Source organism: Haliotis rubra, unplaced genomic scaffold (assembly GCF_003918875.1).
Source record: "Haliotis rubra isolate DU_JTF1 unplaced genomic scaffold, ASM391887v1 Scf219, whole genome shotgun sequence".
Classification (NCBI taxonomy): domain Eukaryota; kingdom Metazoa; phylum Mollusca; class Gastropoda; order Lepetellida; family Haliotidae; genus Haliotis; species Haliotis rubra.
This window is the reverse complement of record NW_025766214.1, coordinates 867,128-887,500: the sequence shown is the minus strand read 5'-3', so window position 1 is coordinate 887,500 and position 20,373 is coordinate 867,128. Positions and strand designations below refer to the sequence as shown.

General features: G+C 38.0%; 1 protein-coding gene across 7 annotated transcripts in view; it reads left to right on the top strand.

The window, feature by feature from the left end:
• LOC124277167 (serine/threonine-protein phosphatase 2B catalytic subunit alpha isoform-like) overlaps positions 1-20,373 on the top strand; it is a 52,677-nt gene that overhangs the window by 17,001 nt on the left and 15,303 nt on the right. For 4 of the 7 annotated variants that reach the window (XM_046712839.1, XM_046712833.1, XM_046712832.1 and 1 more), the window contains exon 2: positions 16,378-16,578. In XM_046712839.1, coding sequence (XP_046568795.1) covers positions 16,378-16,578 — 201 coding nt within the window. Of the gene's footprint in view, positions 1-12,108; positions 12,326-16,377; positions 16,579-20,373 lie in introns of those variants that run through there. The other 3 variants (XM_046712837.1, XM_046712835.1, XM_046712834.1) reach the window with 1 other exon arrangement.

Below are 20,373 nucleotides of genomic sequence, written 5' to 3'. Positions count from 1 at the left end.
ATCACTCGTCATGTTTTCACAAGCTGGGTCAAGATGACAATATATCATTATCCTGTCATTAAATCACTCGTCATGTTTTCACAAGCTGGGTCAAGATGACAATATATCATTATCCTGTCATTAAATCACTTGTCATGTTTTTACAAGCTGGGTCAAGATGACAATATATCATTATCCTGTCATTAAATCACTCGTCACGTTTTCACAAGTTGGGTCAAGATGACAATATATCACCATCCTGTCATTAAATCACTCGTCATGTTTTTACAAGCTGGGTCAAGATGACAATATATCATTATCCTGTCATTAAATCACTCGTCATGTTTTCACAAGCTGGGTCAAGATGACAATATATCATTATCCTGTCATTAAATCACTCGTCATGTTTTCACAAGCTGGGTCAAGATGACAATATATCATTATCCTGTCATTAAATCACTCGTCATTATCCTGACAATATATCACCATCCTATCATTAAATCACTCGTCATGTTTTCAAGTTGGGTTAAGATGAGCTGTTATTAAATCGCTCGGGTCAAGATGACAATATATCATTATCCTGTCATTAAATCACTCGTCATGTTTTCACAAGCTGGGTCAAGATGATGATAATATATCATTATCCTGACAATATATCATTAAATCACTCTCGTCACTGTTATTTTTCACAAGCTGGGTCAAGATGACAATATATCATTATCCTGTCATTAAATCACTCGTCATGTTTTCACAAGCTGGGTCAAGATGACAATATATCATTATCCTGTCATTAAATCACTCGTGACGTTTTCAGGGTCAAGATGACAATATATCATTATCCTGTCATTAAAGGGTCAAGATGACAATATATCATTATCCTGTCATTAAATCACTCGTCACGTTTTCACAAGCTGGGTCAAGATGACAATATATCATTGTCCTATCATTAAATCACTCGTCACGTTTTCACAAGCTGGGTCAAGATGACAATATATCATTATCCTATCATTAAATCACTCGTCACGTTTTCACAAGCTGGGTCAAGATGACAATATATCATTATCCTGTCATTAAATCACTCGTCACGTTTTCACAAGTTGGGTCAACATGACAATATATCATTATCCTGTCATTAAATCACTCGTCACGTGTTCACAAGTTGGGTCAAGATGACAATATAGCATTATCCTGTCATTAAATCACTCGTCATGCTCAGAATGTAGGACGCAATGGCATACTACAACTGCGGACAGTATGTTTCTTAACACGGTCAATATTTTTTTTCCAGTCGAAAGTTTGTCAGTCTGCTCAATATCAACATTTGCAGTTAAAATTGCATGGAACAAGGGTAGAATTTAAACTACATTAACTGCAGCAAACAACGACATGCCTGCCAGGAAGTCAGTATACTTTCCTCATTAGTAGAGTCATTATGGTGTTGTGAGTGTGGTTGCACCATTATGATAGCAAGTAAAACGTAAAGGTCACTAAGCCTCTTGATCAGCACTTAAAGTTCTTTCTCAACACTCCACTGTGAGAAATGACTGGTGATTGATGCTTGTTGCATGTGTGTTCCATGTGATTGGGAATTACAGTTATACAGAAACAATGTGACATTTGTTGTCAGACCAACTCATAAACACTTTACTATGCAAAAAATTGATTTCAGCTGTGTCTACAACTGTCTGCATCGTGACGTTTAAGGGTGTGGGCGAGTGCGGGGGTGAATTACTGAATCCGTCGTATATCTAATGCTCTTCGATACATAATACTTCAGAAACCTAAGAAAAGAAAGCACGATTCAAATAAAGTACCATAATATGGAAGTAAATTTGAAAATTACATTTTCGGTAAAAATACACAGCTTTGTGTTTGGAATAACTTAAGAATGCATCTTAGACATAAACATCAAGGGTGACGGCTGGAGTAGTGTTAAAAGCATGACCGAATGGCAAACCCAATAAGTTTATGAAGTTTATTGTGAAAGCTGTACATATGGCTTTATACAACCTGCCTGGTAGAAGAAAGTATACGTCCATGTTTGATGGTGGCTACAAATGATCTTAATAAATAAAGTAGCTATTTGTTAGTAATGTTCTTCGTAGGGGTATCATAGCAGTGTTTTTGACCCAAGTGTGACATTTCTTTTGACCGGTCGATTGCATGGGGGTTTTTTTTATCGAAACATTGGCAATAATTTGGTTTACAGAACTTCATTATTATGTGCACAACCAAACACTTGTGGTCTCATAGCTTTAGGATTTTCAGTATATATCTGAAAACATGAGGTAAAATGACATATAAACTTCATATATATTTCAGTACCCTATATGAGGCGAATTACAATACCAAAGAGGAATGTTATTTTCTGTGTTTAAAGCGGTACATATTCCAATCAGTCGCATATATGTGCGCTTAGAGCATGCATTGTGCATGGATTAATGCGCTATATAAATTCTATTATTATTATTATTATTATTATTATGTTTTACAGATTAAAGATAATATGCAGCAGAGAGGGTTTGGGTGATCCTGGCACAGTCAGGCTGGTAAGGCTCATCATCAGCTCAGGGCCCTTGCCCCCTCTACACGCAGCCCAGACAGCGAATGGGACTTCTCCCAGGAAACACTGCCTAGTCGAACCCACCAAGAACTTTCCGGAGAATATGAAGGCTCCCCAACACTGCAGCCTTCTGCATTACCCAGAGTGTCAGAAGAGCTGTACTCCCGGTGGAGAACCCGGGCACTCTCCTGATCTGTGCCAAAAGATCAGGAGGTACCAAACCAAGGGCACCGAGAACAATGGGGAGCCTGACGACAGTGTACTTGGGATGCAAGCGAGACATTTCAAAGGCGAGGTCCGCATATTTATCATGCTTTTCCTTGATCTTGTCAATCACATTCCTGTCAAAAGGGACAGAAAATTCAATGATATATATAAATTCATTGGCTTTATCAAAAAGGACAAGATCAGGTTTATTGGCAGGAATTCTTCTGAGGCTGTATATGGGCCTATTCCACAGAAGTTTGAAAGCATCATTTTCCATGACGCCCTGGACATGTTCAGGGTCGTACCATGGACGGACCTCGGAGTCAAAGCCACAGGCATGTCGGAGACGGTAGTAAAAGCAGCGAGCCATGCCATCATGTCGTTTAAGATATGATGTTTGTGCCAAGGAAGGGCATCCACTGACAAGGTGTTGGACAGTCTCTGTGAATTCATTGCAAAGTCGACATTTCATGTTAATATTCTCTTTAAGAATCACATTTAGGCGATTACGAGTGGGAAGTGACTGGTCCTGAGCAGCAAAAAGGAAGCCCTCAGTTTCACATTTAAGACCAGCCGACTTCATCCAGGCGAAGGAGTCGGAGGGATTGCTATTCTGTTCCACACACTGCATGTACACACGATGCAATGGCTTCTCAGAAAGCTTCTCCACAAAAGACCGACTCTGGGCAGACTTGGTGAAGGACTTCACCTGGTTTACTCCCATCGCTGTACCGTCCAGCAGTACATCGCCATCAGCAACCTCAACCTCAAATTTCAGATTCTGTCCAACAACTTTTTTTTATTATTATTATTATTATTATTATCTTCCGTCTCTACTTTAAAAATATTAAACCGTAATGGATGTTTTTCTTTTACTAACTTCGAATGTTGAAACTGTTCATAAGCATATATTGACATTGCTCTTTAACTGGTAACATAAACGGTGTTTGTAGCTGAAATGATGTAACATGTTTTATTATAATCAATAAAGATTCTCTCTGATATTACTTAACTTCAAACAATGTGGGTTGTCCACTCGCTGTCACAACAAAATATAAAAGCATAGGCTTATTGTTCGTGTTAAACAATCAAACTGCAAATTAATGAAAAAAATATGCGAGCACTTAGTAAATGATGAAATATTTACTTCCCTGTTGATGCGATCTGTGTATATCCTTCCTGTGTAGATAAGACAGGATCTCAATATTTACTTTCTCACTCAACACAAATATTCTCTTACTAGTCATGACAGATGTGGGGGCTTATGTGTGTGTAAGTAGATAACCAATACAAGTAACCACGAGTTTATCACAAACCAAGTATATTAATACGAAGAAGTCAGTACTACCCGATATTAGAGAAGGTGGCTACTTGATACATGTGTTAAGAGACTGTCTCTTGTTTGATGTTAAACTGGGCCGTCGACTCCTAGGGAAGGGTTCTTGCGCGACTGTCTGAATTAGATAGGGTAGTAAGTGGGGTTGAGGCGACTTTGTGGCTTACAGTGTTGTTCATAAGAGTACAGCGTTCATGTGACATTTGTGGATGGATGATGAGTATTTTTCGAATATATATTAATATGCATATTAATGCGAGACGCTCTTTGGATAGTTTGCCGAACTGACTTGCCAGAAAAACTGATTTTACGTAATGATTCATTAAGTCATAGCAGACTAGTAATTTTGTTGCTGTTACTGTTGCTGTTGTTGTTGCTGCTGCTGCTGCTGCTACTACTACTACTACTTACATTACTACGGCGGTGGGGTAGCCTAGTGGTTAAAGCGTTCGTTCGTCACGCCGAAGACCCGGGTTCGATTTCCCACATGGGTACAATGTGTGAAGCCCATTTCTGGTGTCCCCCGCCGTGATATTGCTGGAATATTGCTAAAAGCGGCGATAAACCAAAGTCACTCACTTACTTTACTCCTACTACTACTATTAGTTACATAACTACTACTACTGCTGCTTACATTACTATTACTACTTCTACTACTACTACTACTTACATAACTACTACTTACATTACTACTACTTACATAACTACTACTTACATTACTACTACTTCCATAACTACAACTTACATTACTACTCCTACTGCTGCTTACATTACTAATACTACTTACATAACTACTACTTGCATTACTACTACTACTTTCATAACTACTACTTACATTACTACTCTTACTGCTGCTTACATTACTACTACTACTTACATAACTACTACTTACATAACTACTACTTACATTACTACTACTTACATAACTACTACTTACATAACTACTTACATTACTACTACTACTGCTGCTTACATTACTACTACTTTACATAACTTACTTACATTACTACTCCTACTTACTACTACTTACATTACTACTACTACTTTCATACTACTAACATTACTACTACTTACATTTACTACTTTACATTACTACTACTTACTTACTACTTACTTACTATTAACTACTACTACTTACATTACTACTACTACTTACTATAACTGCTTACATTACTACTTACATTACTACTACTTACATAACTACTACTTACATTACTACTACTTTCTATACTACTACTACTTACATTACTTTACTACACTTACATTTACTACTACTACTTACTACTACTACTTACATAACTACTACTTACATATTTACTACTTACTATATTAACTACATTACTACTTACATTACTAATTTACTACTACTAACTTACTTACTACTACTACTTACACTTACTACTACTACTTTTATTACTACTACTACTTACATACTACTACTACTTACATTACTTACTACTTACTAAGCTTACTACTACATTTACTAATTACATTACTACTACTTACTTTATTACTACTACTTTCATAACTACTACTAACATTACTACTCCTACTGCTGCTTACATTACTACTACTACTTACATAACTACTACTTACATTACAACTACTACTTACATTTCTACTACTTACATAACTACTACTTACATTACTACTACTACTTACATAACTACTACTTACATAGCTACTTCTTACATTACTACTACTACTTTCATAACTACTACTTACATTACTACTACTTCTACTGCTGCTTACATTACTACTACTACTTGCATAACTACTACTTACATTACTACTACTACTTTCATAACTACTACTTACATTATTTCTCCTACTGCTGCTTACATAACTACTACTTACATAACTACTACTTACATAACTACTACTACACTACTTACATAACTACTACTTTCATAACTACTACTTACATAACTACTACTTACATAACTACTACTTACTTACTACTACTACTACTACTACTATAACTACTACTACTTTTTAACTACTACTTTCATATAACTACTACTACTTACATAACTACTACTACTACTACTTACATAACTACTACTTTCATAACTACTACTTACATAACTACTACTTACATTACTACTACTACTTTCATAACTACTACTTACATTATTTCTCCTACTGCTGCTTACATAACTACTACTTACATAACTACTACTTACATAACTACTACTACTACTACTTACATAACTACTACTTACATTACAACTACTACTTACATAACTACTACTTACATAACTAACTACTGATACCACTGTAGCCTGTCTCACAGTCCCTGAACCACATTAATTTCCCTACTGCCAAGCCCTCTCTGCAGTGCTAAAGCCCTAAATAAAGCAAGTCTAGATTTCCTCAGGTTCAGGATCTCTGGTCTCCCTAGGGCTCCTTTTCAATATAAATGGGCTTGTTTGTTACTATCAAAATTATATATATTCAGAGACTAAGCCTTAGTCTAATACCACTGCTACTACATATAATACTCGCCCAAGTGCTGTTGCTACTTCATCTGCCACTACGTATACCACAACTACCACTACCTCAGCTGTTGGTTCTGCTGCTGCCATTTCTACCTGTGCCATGATGTTACTGCCAAACTGTCCAGGACAGCGTAAAACCAAACCCACCCAGAAACCTACCCAGAAACATGGAAAAGTCTTTTAAATCAAGAACGCATAGATGTTTCCTTCATTCTTCCTTGTATGACACACAAACACACACGCACGCACACACACACACACATACGCTCTAGATACAGACCAAATCTTTCATGGGTTGTCAGAAACACGCGTGCATGCAAATTTATACTGCATCTGTTATTATGCCACAAGAGTTAATTCATAGCTGATTGATGTTATTTAGTCTTGCTGCTCTACTCACCAGGAAATGTTATTCAGTTGCACCAATAGGTAGTACCCGCTGTCACTACTCCCCAGAGAATATATTCATCAGCCTTGATGACTACTACCCTCTTAGCACCACTACCCGCCAGAGAATATATTCATTATTAGCCTTGATGACTACTACCCTCTTAGCACCACTATCCGCCAGAGAATATATTCATTATCCTTGATGACTACTACCCTCTTAGCACCACTATCCAGGAGAGAATATATTTTTTTGTCCTAATGTCTACTCCCTTACCCACATATGAATACGACACGTGAAGATCTGGGTTAGAATTGGTCTTCAGCAACCCATACTTGTCGTAAGAGGCGACTGACGGGATCGGGTGGTCAGGCTTGGTGACCTGGTTGACGCATGTCAGCGGTTCCCAATTTCGTAGATCGATGCTCATGCTGTTGATCACTGTATTGTCTGGTCCAGACTTAATTATTTACAGACCGCCGTCATATAGCTGGAATATTGCTGAGTGAGGCCGGCGTTAAGCACCAACCAACCAACATATGAATCCATGTCAAGAGATATGGCGATTATTATTCTCTTAGCAACACCACACACGAGGAAATACAGTTTCGTGAGTCTCTAAATATCACTACCCGTGAAACACATGCGCATTCCAAACATTACACTAATCGCTTGTCATCTGTCATACGCGAACCATTTCTGGTGTACCCCGCCGTGATGTTGCTGGAATGTTGCTAAAACGGCGTAAAACCATATTCATTCACTCATTCACTCACTGTTTTCACTTTCATTTCATAACTACCCACAGACCGAAGAATGAAGATAATCTGATGTATATACAACTTGTTTGTTCTGTAAAAGGCGATGTTTCGACATAGATTCTAATGTGGTTGTCAAGCTACTTCATCTTCATCGCCTCAACTCCTAAAAATGCCCATCAAAGAAATTCCTACAGACCATTGTGTAACTTCGAGAAACAAAATATTCCGTTCCCGAAATTTGTTTGGCTCGACTTTTCTCATGAAACTTGTTTTAATTCTCCGGCTAAAAGCAAGATATGACAAGACATCTCCAAAAGAGTTCAGGTGCATGTTTTCACCTTTAAAGTTGCAACACATCCCTTGGCTTTAATCAAAATGTACAATATATTTACACGGGTATTTAACACTGCATCTGTCCACATAGCCTGTCTCACAGTCCCTTTATCTGTGCCCACATCCAAGCACCACGGCCAATTTATGCCAGTGTAAGCGGGACATGTTAATACTTCATCCAAATAGATAAACAGAACATTATGTCAATTCAGCGTTTAGTTTCCCGACCAATAGCAGACTATCGCTCTTGTGGGGACGGAGATTACCTACTTGAAACCTTATGCACAGTAGGTATAAAACCCTGAGTCAGGGTTACTAGAGCGTCGTGCATGCACATTTGTATGAAGCTGCTTGCATACATCTGTGCATTAAATAAGCACCACCCTGTATTTTTACCAATTAATTTTGTCTGAAATGAAATTCTAAACTCTTTCCCAAAAATAACTTTTATAATTTGACAGAGCAAGCATTTAACATTTCAAAAACGAAAACATCATTGAAATTACCATGTATTTTAATTAGGATAATTGCCAATATTTAAAACAGGTGTTTTTCTGTCCTAAAACAAGTTGCCTTCTTTTGAAAAGTGAAAGTAATAATTGATTGTTGTGTGACCTATAAATTCGTTATTTATTGTGAATGGATGAAAGTTTGTAAACTAAGATTTAGGAAAAGTTACAGTCAAACTAAAAAAAAGGAAAATTTTCATCAACATATTCTTTCATAAAGAATAGAAAAGGTTATGGTATTTGTAAAACTGTCAGTGGATAAAGCTTCTTTAACTACAGGTTCATTAAATTGATGGCTATACCCTAACTCTTCTGTAGCATCACATCTTCTTTTCAAAATAGGGTGGTGCTTAATTAATGCACAGGTGTATAGAGTAATGTGTCTGCAATATATACGTCCAGAGTTAGGCCGGTTTTGTTGGACTTGGATACCATGCCACAATTTAACATGGATACCCCACTTTGGCACAATGCATAGGCGGATCAAGAAATTTTCAAAGGGGGGTGTTCAGGGGGTTCGATGTGGTCTTTAGTCGTGTTTCAAAAGGGTTGGTCCCCCCCCCCTCCCCCCCCCCCCCTTTCTGGATCCGACACTGCAATGTACTGACAGGTCCTACCCTAGTGAAGCAACAAGTACTATGTTTCGGTGTATATGACATGGCCATCGTTGAGGAATATTTAGTTCGTATGTCAAAGCCATTGTTACGTCACAGTATTCCCCTTATTCCGGCCTTGAGACATCGTAACTTCACTTGTTCGGTGAAATCATATGGCATAACTTATATATACAGTCTGTGTCATTCTGATTTTACAAATCGCGTGTGAGGATTCTTATTCTCTCACCCGTGAAGGTCCAGGTTAGAATATTGATCTTCAGTAACCATGCTTGTCGTAAGAGGCGACTAACGGGATCGGTTGGTCAGGCTCGCTGACTTGGTTGACACATGTCATCGGTTTCCAATTGCGCAGATCGATGCTCTTGCAGCTGATCACTGGAATGTCTGGTCCAGACTCGATTATTTACAGACCGCCGCCATATAGCTGTAGAGTATCTAAGAAAATAACTTCCCTGGGTTTTCAAGATGTATTGCTATGTAACAGTCATATACAAAAACGAAGTTTCTGTTCAGTGGTCCAGGAACGATGCTATCAGATCTGACCTCCTGAATATATGTAATGGTAAATTGATATGCCAGATATAGATAAACTGGCCACCATTCTACACGTCGGTGATATTTGTTTTGTTGCAGCCAAAACCTGCCAAGGAATTGTATTGCAGCGTCCTCAGATGCTATATGTATAAACTTTATATCCTTTTACTGTATTTTAAACTGTTTTATAGTCTCCCAAAACTCCTTAGAGGAGGGGGGCGGTGGGCTAGCCTAGTGGTTAAAGCGTTGGCTCGTCACGCCGAAGACCCGGGTTCGAATCCCCACATGGGTACAATGTGTGAAGCCAATTTCTGGTGTCCCCCGCCGTGATGTTGCTGGAATATTGCTAAAAGCGGCGTAAAACCAAACTCAGTCAGTCAGTCATTCCTTAGAGGACCTTACCTTTTATGATAAGATGTAAAAGTAGAGAGACTGAAATAAACTTTTGTCTGTCTGTCTGTCTGTAATATTGCTGAGTGCGGCGTAAAACTAAACTCACTCTTATTCTCTCGGTCGGAAAATACAAGAATTCCGACACTGTTCTAAAACCTGTATTACACATATGCTTGTATAATAATCTTATCGATTTGCATCAGCTCAGTTATTTGTAATCACAATAAAAATAAAGACGTTTACGTGGTGTTTTACCATGTAAAAATAACCAGTTATATATTAATAATTATCTGAGTCCACTGTTCGTATCCAGTATCACTTAGGAGATAAACACAGTATGTTTATCTCCATTCTACCATAACCGCGGATTTAAAGATTTTAAAAAGATACATACAGTGTTGGAAAATCAGAGGTATAACGTGGTCATGTACCTCTGAATGACTTTAATTAACCAATCACAATCCAGTATTTACTGAAGTCATGGTAAGATACAACTTAAAACACCACTGGACTTGAATGTTGAACAACCTTTGAACAACCACTGCTGGCATCAATTTGTTGACATGTTAAACTTCATATATATTCACAGATTAATTATATACTACCCATCAAAAGTTTAGACTCACTAGTGTAAATGTAGCCACTTACTTCGGGCAACTGTTCTGAACTTGACTTTGCAAAATATTCCATTCAGTTTAAAGGTACTGTTTACACATGAACTAATGTATTGTAAAACAAGTTCGTAACGTTGAAAAGATTATTGTCATGAGTTCAATAAATGATGAAAATCAGTGAAAATTGGCAAATTCTTCACAAACTTTGCATCAAAACGCCGCTGTTCATATGATCGATATTTGCACATGCCTTTTAGCAAGTTTATGCATGATCCTCGTACAATTCATCTGCATAAAGTTTGCAGTTGGTTTCCCCAAGTTAGTAGAGAAATTAATCTTCGATGTAACCATATATTATACATAACATATAGTGAGTGCTTTAGGTGAGTCTTAACTTTTGATGGGTAGTATACATTGACGCTCTTAAGCCCAGGCGACATGAGTGGCCAAGTGACCTATGTTGCCACCATTTAGCTGTGCAGAGTTGTGTCCCTTGGTTTGTGGGTTCGAATCCCGGTTCGCGTTGATTATGTTTGTAGGCTGGTCCGCACCATAACAATATTATGGAGTTCGACAAAATGGTAACTTTCGAAAGTCGGGCTTCAAGCTGACACGCCCTGCCAGAACTAAAATTCATCTCAAAGAAGGCTTGAACCCAGTTAACTAGCTCCCGTCCCCAGTTCAGGTCTCGCGTGAACTTGGAAATAATTAATAAAATATTACGTTGGTACGTTTATAAACATTATATTGTCGTTTTGTATTTCGTTTTGATAAAACAATGTTTGATTTCTCTTGATGTTTAATGTAGGCCTATATACTGTAAGTCAGTTTTAGTGCGGGGATAAGGTACTTCGTTTAATTTGAAGTTTATATTCTACAGGCATATATAATCATATTGTGATTTAGTCTATTGTTGATATGAATTTGTAAACTGAATTGCATTAAATTTGCCTTGACTTCAATGATGAAAGGGGTAGTTATTACGATGCAGCATAGAACTTCAATTCACCAGAACTGAAAATGCAATTTTGGCGTGATGTGCTCTGAGATGGTTTCATTCGTCCTCATTTGATCTGTCTATCAGATTATGATAAGCATGTATCAACCTGCCCCTCAATTATTTATGCTTATTGATTATTTACATGCAATAGACGAGCTTTTTTGAGTCAGGTCTGTTCCCAGTGAAATCAATATGAATTTATCCGCAGTTCAGTTTACGGAAAACGTTGTATTTTCTGATCAACTACTATGAAACAAGCATTTATTACAATTTGGAGAAGGTTATGTCGACCAACCCAAAATACATTTCAAAATAGCGCATAGAAAATTTATCCTTTAGTATCGCCTAACTCGACTCCCAGGGCGATGGCAAGGTTGCGCAGAGAAATGCGCACTAGGACATCTCTAAATGCAAATAGTATGTTGTGAACGCCATCTTGAATCGTATCTGGGAGAGTGGTAGGGTTATCGTAGAGATATCAATCCAACCGAGTGCCATCGAAGGCACTCACACCTATTGCTTGTAATTGGTGGGCCTAAAGATGGCTACGACCGATGGTAAGCTGTCGACGACGGAGAGGGTTGTGAAAAGTAAGTTTCATAATGTGAGAAGTCTTCTGCGGTTCCCTTCCCCCGCCATGATAGTAATGTCGGCCATTATCATAAGCATAAACGCTAGGACGCCACTGTTGTCAAAATTTTCAGCACGCGAAACTGGCTCACCGATGTTATGCTTTGACTATCTACACATACTTTCTTTTAACAGTTGTTTGCCTTTGCAGAATTTTGCTTTCTGATTTTGACAGCTCTGTCATCTCGGAGTAAAATATATTTTGCTTGCAGATGTGTCCATATAATATCCGTAGTAACGGTACGTTTGGTGCACTGTTATTGTAACGTTTTTGCTAATAACCTTTTCCTGAGTGTTATGTGTATATTGTATTTAAAATCCACGTTATTGCGGGAGAAGATATTTTGCAAATCGCCATTCTCTGACAACAGACCATAAAAGGACAGATTTGGTTTGACTTGGAACTAACACCATTGCATGCGAGATCTTGAAATACCCTGAAATATTCTTTATTATCACAATTCATGCTAATTCTTTTATATTTTGAACTACTGAAACTCATATAATTGAATACGTTGTTAAATGTTTTGTACAGAAATACAGCACTTCCTTCTTCAAATGTCATAACATCTGTGGCTTCCATGGTCTGACAGGTGCCCTGGGTTTGGCAGCCAGTCACTGTCATTGCCAAAGGAATTACACTATTTCAGAATTTTGCTGTTAATGTTTCATTTTGCCTGTGTATGTCATGTTCACAATTTAGTTCCCATAATCTTGTTTAGTGAGTACAATTTTTATAGAAGGAAAGGGTACAATTTGTGATTTTCCTTATCTGTATGCCCTTATTAATGAAAAAATATATGAACAAACTAACATCTATGGTCATGGAACCATTAATGCTAATATTTTCCCAATTTGATTACAAAGGTGAACGACTTACTCTCTCCTCACCTGCATCAGTGTGCATTATCATATTGCAGCTGTTTACATGCTTTGGGTACATTAGATTGGACTATTCACAGCTGGTGCATTTAACCACTTGTTGAAAGCTAGAGAAAACAAATTTTCACACCTGCTTCTATTCACTATATATGATATGATGCTATTAAGGTAAACCAATATATGTACTGTAGAACTGTTCAAAAAGTAAAATATGTGCTCATCTGTTATTTTGCCAGTGTTCTTCCAAAACATGAGTTGGTTTGAATAATATTTTGCCCCAAATATGCAGCTAGTTGTGTCAGCACCATTCCCAGGGTTTCACCATTGTGGTAACTTTGTAATGCGTGCATTATTCCTAATGTAAGCTGATACGCTGTGTTGTGACTGGAATACTGTTCAAAATAACATTAAAAATAACTCACTCCAGTACAAACACGGAAAGTGTTCACATTTGAACTGCAACAGCTTTGCTTTAAAAAAGTGTTAATTTGAGCATAAAACACATTTTGTTATAGGTTTGTAAATAAAACCCTTTTCAATCAAGAGTGTCAGTGATCCTGATCAAAATAGGGAGGAGCCAAATGATCCCAATTTATGAAATGGAGTAATTTCATGATCAGGTCCAACATTGGTAGCAATAGAAACAAGTAAACACACCTTTTTGTGTCACATCTTATCATTTCTATGTCAATGTTAATCTTCAAGCATATGAAGTAGAATGATTCATTATTACCCAATATTTGTCTTCAATGCTTATATTAGTAGTTGCTGATGAACCAGTCATCAGTTAAAGTTTAATTTAACAGATAGCGAAATCAAGTCGTCATTTTACTGTGTTACAAAGTGTTGCTTAAATTGCACTCCATACAATGCAAACATTAGTTTCAGCTTGACTGACTACTAAAGGAAAGACACTCTGGGAAATGGGAAAAATTGTTATTTTGAACTATTACTCTGAATGCATATCTTGCACATTAGACATGTATGCAATCCATCAATAATATTGCTTGTGGATACACTTCACTGCTTCAGTTATGGTTTTCCTGTACTGCTATTGGTTATGATGCATATATAGAGGAAAGAAATTGAGGATAATACCCTATTCATGTATCTATCATTAGTTGAACTGTTGACAGTATATCTGAAAGATGTGTATGAATTGCCCCAGTCCTTTCACTAACATAGCTTAATTAATTTGCCAGTCAAGTCCAATTAAAAATAATATACTGGTACTTACAAAGCGTAGAATTTGGAGAAAAATGCATTTTTTTATGTAATCTACCTCGTATAAAAAATGTTGTACAATGGTATCTTTGAGAGTAGGACTAGTACTCATCACCCTCTTTAGCAAATTCACTTCAGCAAATTTATGAATTTAGTTTTTTTGGTGGTGACTAGAACTGGAATATTTAGAGTTATTTTTGTTAAATTGATATTTGTCAAAGTGGCTATGCAAGATGGAATACATTCAGGCCATGTATCAGTTTGCCAAGGTCCCTTATTGTACTGTCAACCAAACAAAGTATCATAGGCATTGCTATGATCATTGATGTATCTATTTTCTAATTGAATATGGTAAATAATACATGGAATGCTTTACTGTTATATTCATGAATAAATATTTGTATTTGTTATCCAGTATTCATAATATCTCATAGCTGTGCTACATGAGTTTGTCAATTACTTTATATCTTGTAATGACGGAATGTTTTCACAATTTAATTATGTATGCTAGCCACATAAAGAAACTGTGCATTGTCAAAATATTATCCCAGTTGATAAGTACGATAACAATGTCAAAGGTATATATAAACTTTAATGGTGGGATCATGAGACCATAACAAGTCGGGAGAATTTCAATTGGAAAGTCAATCACAATGACGTCACGAGTCCACTAGCGGGACAGGGGTCAAACGACCATGTCACAAGCTCAATAACGGGTATGTCCACCATTGGTATTGAGAACAGCAGTGCATCGACGACGCATAGAGCCTATCAAACGTGCAAGGAAGGCTTGTGGGATGTCACGCCAGATTCTCTCAAGGTCTGTGACAAGGTCAAGGACGTTATATCTGGTGGAGGAGGAAGACGGTGTAGACATCGATCCATCTCGTCCCAAACATGCTCTATCGGGGAGAGATCCGGTGAATTTGCAGGCCAAGGCAGTAAGTCAACATTGTGGTGTTGCAAGAAATCCGTAGCAACCCTTGCCGTATGAGGGCGGGCATTGTCCTGTTGGAATGTTAACCCAGGGCCATGACGTTGCAGAAAAGGAGTTGCCACAGGTCGAAGAATCTGATCCCTGTAGCCCACACCAGTTAAGTTGCCCTGAACAATCACCAAAGGAGTTCTTTGGCGTGCTGTTATTCCACCCCAAATCATCACGGAACCACCACCAAAGCGATTCCTCTCCAAACACAGGCCTGTGCATAACGTTCTCCCACGCGTCTATAGGCACATTGATGTCCATCACTATGGGAAATGTTAAACCTGGACTCAGCTGTAAAAACAACATTTCTCCACCAAAACAAGGGTCTGCGGACATGATTTCGGCACCACATTTGGCGAGCTTGTCGATGACGTGTTGTCAGGATAGGCCGTATGGCGGGACGTCGTGGTCTGATCCCGTGATGACGTAAACGTTGTCGAACTGTTTTGGGTGGATACGGCGAAGTCCTGGGATGGTTCGGGCAGTCATCACTGCAGTCTGAAACCTGTGGCGAAGATGGGTCACCCTTATCCATCTGTCCTGTCTTGGCATTGTAACACATGGACGTCCAGAACGTGGCCGATCGATGAGGTGATTTGTGTTCTGGTAGCGTCTCACCAGTGCAGTTGGTGTTCCGGTGGCAGTGGAAATGCACAGTTTCTTTATATGCCTAGTATATTTTAATGTGTCACTGTTTAATTTGGCACTTTGGGTTTTGTTTTTTAGCTGAATTGACAGTCACTTTTGTGATTATTAATTTTAAAGTTTTTTTAACGATACTTGGGTGGAAATAGTGATACTTGGACCAGAAATATGTCAGAGGGTGGCATTACATGACAGTTGAAATTGCAGTTAACCTAAAATCACATGAGTACTTGAAGTAGATATACCTATATTGTGTAATGTGTTGTTTTTTTCCAGGTGTGCCCTTTCCGCCCAGTCATAGGCTTACAATGAGTGAAGTGTTTGATGCAAAAGGCAAACCAAAACCAGATGTCCTGAAACAACATTTCATTCTGGAAGGAAGAGTGACTGAAGATGTAGCTTTACGGATTATCAACGAAGGTGCTGCCTTGCTGAGGCAAGAAAAGACCATGATAGACATAGAAGCTCCCGTCACAGGTAAAGACATCTTTAAAATTGTAATTTATCCATTAACTGACAGTGACAATGTGTGGGAAGGCAATTTTGATAAGCTGGATTTTACTTCAGAAGGCAGTTATGGGACTTAGAGGGGTGTCATTTCTTGTGCACTATTTACATGGATTCCTTCAGCCCACACCCACACCCATCCCCATCCCTCAAAATTCTTCCTTGTCATTCTGGAAGCTTACTAGTCACTGACTTCACTAATTTTTCTGTTCAAATGAATTCGTGTGATCAGACATAGCAATTTGTTGGGTTTTGTGTGTGTCATTGGGCCCAGTTGGTGTGGATTATTGCTCGCAGTTTAAGCATGGTCCAGCTTAGATAATTTACAGACTTCCATGGTGAAGGAGTATACTGAACAAACAAACATGATAGAATCATGATTGGAAATCATTGGTTTCCACAGTATGTTCAATTTTTGCATGGTTGGAATATTTCACATGTGTCAGTTTCCTGATTTGATTTATTGAAAAAAGGTTCAATCTCTTGCCTCCACTGATTATCCTTGCTAGTAGGGAGCTTTAACTGCGTTTCTGTGGGCCAATCAGAAAGCCTGTCCTCCAGCAGATGCCTGAAAACAGCACTTGCATGTCATGTACACACTGCTCTTTTTGTAGTGTACACCCCCGAAAATTCAATTGGTTTGTTACAGGTTCATGCTAGGTTAACAAAATGAGAGTTAAATTATAAATGGAACTGCTGCTTATAAGTAGTGATATTTACATCATAAATGAAGTTAGGTGGTAAGCTCAAGAATGAACCACAACCTTTGGTCATTTGGAATCCTGCATATGTCAGTCACTTTTGTGAAAATGATAATTATAATGTATCTTAGCACGACAATTTCTTTATATGTTTCTACAAGAAAAATAGTATCCTTAATTGCTGGTTATTTATTCACATTTGCTTTTTAAAGAACAATCATGTCTGCTGTTGTGGGGTAGGTATTGAGGTATCTTTGCAAAGTGTTCAAGTCGAGGAGGAGCTGCATTATTTTTCTATACACCCTTACGGCATGAACTTTAAAAAGAGGACATAGTGTAATATAAGCGTATGGAAGGGACACATTGATCACTGGCTTTTCGGTTCTTATAAGAGGGTCGGTGGGGTGGCCTATTAGTTAAAGCATTCACTCGTCACATCAAAAACTTAAGCATCTGCATTGATGTGACTTGAGTAAATTTTTCAGTCAAGTAAACTGAGGCTCAGTTTTATTCGTTACACTGCCATACTGAGTCTAACAAACCCTAGTAGAAGGTCGTGTCAGCTAACCTTTTCGCACATACCATTCGAACCTTTACCTCAAATTCCGAATGCTAGTTTCCGCATGATCACTTCTGAGTGATACACATGGAGGACGCCATTATTCACTACAGTCGCTGAAAATAGCGTTTTGTCACTATTCCAGGATGTCATCTTGCAGAAATGTAAGTTAATAGTAACCATGTTATCAGAAAACCCTAAGCATGTATACTGTATGTCAATAATGCAGGTTTTATGCAGATTTTCATTTGTTGAGAGATCAGTGTTGGCGACCGGGGAAGACAAAATCCAAGAACTATTTTGTAAGTCCCGCCAAACCCTAAATAGTAGCCATTATCTGATTTGTAAAATCCGTTCTGTCATCTCACGTGTGATTGGACGGTTAGCTGTCTCGACTTTCTACTGGGGTTTGTTAGACTCAGTATAGTAGTGTAACGAATAGTACTGAGTCTAAGTTTACTTAGACTGGTAAATTATTCGGAAATATAGAGGCCAATGCCACATGTCGCAGGTTTTACCCATCCAGTGTTGGAACTCCCATATTTTTGTTGTGAAAGTCATTGGTACTTGACTGAAAATGTAAGCCCAATGATGGATTTGATCAGGAATCTGAACTAAGTGTCCGTGGCAACCAAATTGGAAACAATCTATTTGATTCATAATTGTGGTTGTACAGTCTAGATTTCCTGTTATAATTTATCATAACATTCACAATAAAACTAAGTATAAAAGCAAAGCCTCTTCCATCTTGTTAGCAGTGTATGAAATAAGCCAAAAGTCCAGCCAGACATCAGGGCTTGTAACTTCAAAATGTTACCAGCCCAAAATGGATTTAACCAGACCAAATATGGTGAATTTACTCAGATGTATAGAACATCTAAAAAAATTACCAGACCATCAGGCTGACTAGCTGTAAATTTAGCCTGTCTGTCAGAATTCTAGCCCATCTCCGGCGGTCAGACGGGCCTTATTTCATACACTGTTGTAAGTCTTGTCATCAGTGTAATGGAGAGCACATAATAATGTGAATTGGAAATATTATTCTACGAATTTGAGAATTCACACCCATTTGCATCATAGTCAGTTATCCGACTGCACAAGCTAGTCATGTCTGCTATATTGGGGTTTTAAATCTGTACCCTCTTGGTATAGATACTGCTATTTACAAGTATAACATGCAGCTTTCAGCAAGACTTTCATGTTCTGTTGTCTCCCTTTGTGGAAGATTATGGAGTCAGGAGTTAGAATACATTAACCTTTACACAACAGTTATCAGTAAAATTATTAAACCCAAATCTGCATTCGTAAGGCGTTAAAATTGGTGTGGAACATCCATGTTGACATCCATGGTATTGATTGTTTTGATTGAAACTCATGGCAAATACCTGAAAGACCAGGGAATACCGTCTATAGAAGAAACTCTGTAGAAGCAGTACACGATTCTGGATTAAACCATTTTTAACTTGTGGTTTGGCAGACAGTTCCTGTTAATACAAAGGAAGGGTTATAAACATCTACTGCCACCTGAGAAGTTAAACTATCCTTTCATTGGAATGTTGCATACGCTGGAGAATGTTTCATGGATAGCTGAGATTTCACCCAAAGTGGCTAGTTCTGTTGTGACAGCCTCAGTGACAAGGGAAGGCATCTGACCTAGTTATTGATCTTGTCTGGTGGAGCTTACAGTACCTTCATTTGGAAAGCTGGTGGCAGCCTCTAGCTCAACCAGCGCTGTCACATGAATGGGAGGAAATACTGATGGATATGACAAGTGTATGCAATAAAATAGCTCCTCATCAGTAAAATGTTGTATGACTGTGTGTATGGAATACTGTTGGAGTTCACCTGGATAATTCCTATGATTATGAAAATGAATGTGTTCAAGAATCAAACGTTTTCCCCGGATATGCCTTGATACAAGTGAATTGGATATTCTTCCCAATGATCATCTCTGGAGTCAAGTGCCATAATGTCTTCGGATTGCATATACACACTCAACTGTCCATGACAATGAGCATTCATGATTGTAATTAGTTGCAACTTTGGGTGCATTATCTACAAGTGTTTCATTGCTGAGACCTGTGAAGATCTTCTAGTACCCATACCTGTCGTAAGAAGTAACTCACAACATAAGATTGTTAACCTCTCTGACTTGTTGACAATTCATTTCAGTAGTGTAGATGGATGCTCTTGATGTTAGTCACTGTCTGGTCAATTTATTTACAGAACGCCATTGCTTAGTGTGGCGTTAAGCAATGCGCAAACATATGATGGCCAAGAATAAAGGCCATGGTGATTGGTCATTAAACTTGTAGTGCTTATGGAACCTGTTGGTACAAGCTAGAGGCTTTCAAAGTTCTTCATTGGTCATGTTTTCCCCAAACTGGAAGTGATGTTAGGGTATCATCAACTGTAACAGCAGTTTATATGAAGCATGTATGGTTCATAATGCTTATTATTGGTGGGCATTTTGTTGTTCAGTATTGTTGCTTAGTGGAGTGAAGA